Here is a 4,049-nt window from a genome sequence, read left to right on the forward strand (position 1 = left end):
AATTTTTTAAGACAAATTGACTTTTTCATGTGTCCCTCCCCAATTTCCTAAACACTTATTTTTTCATACAATTTCAATTATTACTATTGACCTAATCTGACCGTTACGCCTTTAGCTACATCTCTTAAACGTTTCATCTATAATTTGTTGCCTATAAATAACTTCTTTTTTCTTAATTTCGTCACTTCTCTTCATTCCATTACTTCTTTTTTAACAATTATCAATGGCTCGAACAATGCTTTTGATTGCTTTGGTTTTTATTTTAGTTTGTGTTGCACCATGTTTTGAAGCAAGGAAACAATATGTTGAATCAGTCCCTAGTCTTGGAACTGGCAATTTGCAATCAGTCTCAAGTCTTGGAATAGGCAATGTTGATCACAATTTGATATCTTTGAAGTCAGTTATGTATCCTAGAATTGGCCATGTTGATGGCAATTTGATGTCAATCCCGAGTCCTGGAGCCGGCCATGATGGTGGCGGTTTGAAGTCAATTCCGAATCTTAGAATTGGCCATGTTGATGGCAATTTGATGTCAGTTCCGAGTCCTGGAGCCGGCCATGATGGTGGCGGTTTGAAGTCAGTTCCGTATCTTAGAATTGGCCATGTTGATGGCAATTTGATGTCAGTCCCGAGTCCTGGAGCCGGCCATGATGGTGGCGGTTTGAAGTCAGTTCCGAATCTTAGAATTGGCCATGTTGATGGCAATTTGATGTCAGTCCCGAGTCCTGGAGCCGGCCATGAAGGTGGCGGTTTGAAGTCAGTTCCGAATCTTAGAATTGGCCATGTTGATGGCAATTTGATGTCAGTCCCGAGTCCTAGAGTCGGTCATGATGGTGGCGGTTTGAAGCCAGTTTCGAATCTTAGAATTGGCCACGTTGATGGCAATTTGATGTCAGTCCCGACTCCTGGAGTCAGCCATGATGATCGTGGTTTGATAAATGCTCGTTAATAAATTAATGAGATTTCTCAATCTACATGAAATTCGATCTATTATTGTTCATGAACTAAATATTTCAAATGTCTCGACTGAATGATGTATGTAGTAGTATACATATAACCTGCCAATCATCGATTTGACATAGTTATATATCTCAAGTGCTTCAAGATTGTTTGGTTAAAATTGAAGAATAAAAAGAATAATCTGAAATGCTAAGTGACACATTTTATTTTTAATCAGTTAAAATAAAGTCTTTTTATAATTTAAAAACAATTTGACAACAAAATTTTCATTTTATATACTTTTAATGAGAATTTTTATTACCACATGCTTAGATAGAACTTTTTCCAATAAATGATTTTAGGCGAATGTTATTTTTCAATGAAAAATATTTTCCTTCATACAGATCACACCCTAAGTTAAGTATCCTCGTTACCTGAAATTACAAGAAGATGTCACATGAAACTTGATGTTGTAGTGAAAGTAATCTCCACTCCAAATCAAGTAATTAGCATGGGGAAATTATCTAATGGAAGAAACTAGAAAGTATACATAAATAACACTCAAAGTTACATTATATTAAATTAAGTAATATTAATACTTTTAATTTGCAGGAAATTGAGAAAAGAAAATTTCTCGCAACATTCGGTTGCATATTTCATGGTTAAGGAGTCGTTAGTGTTAAAAACTTCTTCTAATTAAAATTTTGATTATTTAATACTTCCTCGTTTTATTTGATGTGGTTTAATTTGACTTAGACACATAACTTAAAGTAAATAAATGAGATTTTTGAATCTTATAATTTGAAAATAAACTATGTATAATATAACCAATGGTCTTTTAAATCTAGTGATATTGAAATATATTACACATCTTCCTTTGTACTTGATCTTGTTAACTTTGACGATACTCCCTTAAGAAAGTATTTATTATGGCTTAAACTAACTATAATAATGGAAGCTTACATGATTAAACCCAAGTAGTATACATATAACAAGAAATGATAAAACAGGATAGAAGGTAGATGATAGGGTGCCAGTAGCGAAGTCAAAAATTTAATTAAGAATGTTCAAGTTAAAAATTTTGATTAATATATTTTGTATGAAGATATTTATCACAAGTAGATATTTATCACAAGTTAAAAATTTTGATTAATATATTTTGTATGAAGATATTTATCACAAGTAGATATTTATCACAAGTTAAAAATTTTGATTAATATATTTTGTATGAAGGTAGATGGTAGATTGACCATCCATTGCTACATATGGCTACATCACAAGTAGATATTTATCAATTTGGATCTCAAACATAACCACTTAATATTGATCTAGGCCCATTAATAACATTACTTCTAGTGTCATTCGGATAGAAGGTAGATGATAGGGTGCCAGTGGCGAAGTCAGAAATCTAGTTAAGAATGTTCAGGAGAAAAACTTTGATTCTTCCCGAAGGTGTTCCTTGCATGCTGAAGTGAACAGGGGCGGTACCAATTCGAGCGGTTCCTTCTTTTCTTTTTTCGATGATTTAAAGGCGACAGCTCTTTTCACCAAGGAATTGGGGTGGACAGTTGACCGGAAGATAACTTCGATTCGCCCGGCCAGCAGGCGGGCGGCGTGCTTATCTTGTGTGACAAGCTGAGTAGCTAAGAGCTTCTGGGAATTGAAAAACGTAGTCAAAAAATTTAATTAATGTATTTTGTATGAAGGGTGGTCGATTAACCAACTATTACAACATGTGGCTATATCACAAAGTCGATATTTATCAATTTTGGATAACATAACCACTTAATATTGATCTAGGCCCATTAATAATATTACTTCTTGACATGTCATTCGGCCCAATATCGTTTACAACACATCTTGTCCATATTTTTGTAATTTTGTAGTCGCAAATAATTACCATTGCTTATTGCTTTTTATTTGTTTTTTCTTTATTACATAAATAAATTGATTGATGCTTTGAAAAATTTAATGATTATTCATAAAATTTAGAAAAATAAATACATTAGGGATGTTTGTATTTTTTTTAATTCTCACATTAACAAATTGACATTTTTATAAATTTAATAGTAATTTATATAATTTATAAAAATTAGAAAAAAAAAAGTGCATTCTCTATTTTCCAAAAATTTTATGGCAAAAAAAAATAGCCAACCTCTCAAATGAAAAAGCAAAACTCGACAAGAAAAATTGACTAAAACATTATTAAATCTGCTAGCTTATTGTTTAGCATATTTATTTAGTAGAAAATTCAACTGTATAAAATGAACATTCTTTAATGTTACTAGGGGACCCGTTGGGCGTTGGATCTCATATGCTACGAAAGCCAACATCGTTGAGATTTTATCGAAAGAGTTGAGCAGATTTACTGTTTACTTTTTATGATCGTATACGCAGATTATACATGATCATACAAACATTATGTATAAACTATACCTCCATCATCTATTTTTAGTTTAATCAAAGTGTGAATGATTATTTAGGTTAATTTTTTTTCTTTTTTGGTATGAAAGATGTGTCTATTTTTGTTGGATACATGGCAAATCAAAATCGCTGCTGAAAATGTTGCCAAAATTTCCCAAAGTATCTGCTTTTAAACAATTGGGATCGGTGATATTTAAAGCCATAAATGTGAAAGAATTGTTTATATTAGAGATTTGTTTATTGATGTGCTGCGGACCTAGCACGACAAAATCACTTTAAAGCATAAAATATTTAACTTTTTTGTCAGAAAATTCACTCTATCACCTCTTTTTTTTAACCCGTATTGAACATGAACAAATTAGGTATTTGAGTATTTTTTTTATTCAACTCGCGCATTTGCTACCACTAGTTAATAGGATCAGTTCATCACCCAAATAATTAATGGTGTATATTTTTCCTCTAAACTATTTAGTCAATATTAATAATTAATTCAGGTCTAAGGAATTTGCTACTAGGATGGGATCGTCCACTCTTTTTGACTAAGAAAATGGACGGTATGACCTCGGCCTTGATTTGTCTTCAACCCAGAAAGTCTTTTTTCTCATCACACTCGATATTCGATATTTAGATTATATCCAAACTACAATAACAATAATAATAATAAAATAGAGTTTGAAAATAATAGA

At 31.9% G+C, this 4,049-nt stretch overlaps 1 protein-coding gene across 1 annotated transcript; it reads left to right on the plus strand.

The window, feature by feature from the left end:
- The first annotated feature begins 211 nt into the window (after window positions 1-211).
- On the plus strand, window positions 212-1,061 carry LOC129892984 (uncharacterized). Its single transcript, XM_055968482.1, has one exon. It carries the CDS (start codon window positions 224-226, stop codon window positions 947-949), a length of 726 nt encoding a protein of 241 aa, XP_055824457.1. The 5' UTR covers window positions 212-223; the 3' UTR covers window positions 950-1,061.
- Window positions 1,062-4,049: the final 2,988 nt, after the last annotated feature.

The sequence above is a fragment of the Solanum dulcamara genome, chromosome 6, assembly GCF_947179165.1.
Source record: "Solanum dulcamara chromosome 6, daSolDulc1.2, whole genome shotgun sequence".
In the NCBI taxonomy this organism is placed as follows: Eukaryota; Viridiplantae; Streptophyta; class Magnoliopsida; order Solanales; family Solanaceae; genus Solanum; species Solanum dulcamara.

Excerpts from the sequence above, each read along its gene's own strand:
- LOC129892984 (XM_055968482.1), top strand. The coding sequence starts at position 224 with ATGGCTCGAACAATGCTTTTGATTGCTTTGGTTTTTATTTTAGTTTGT.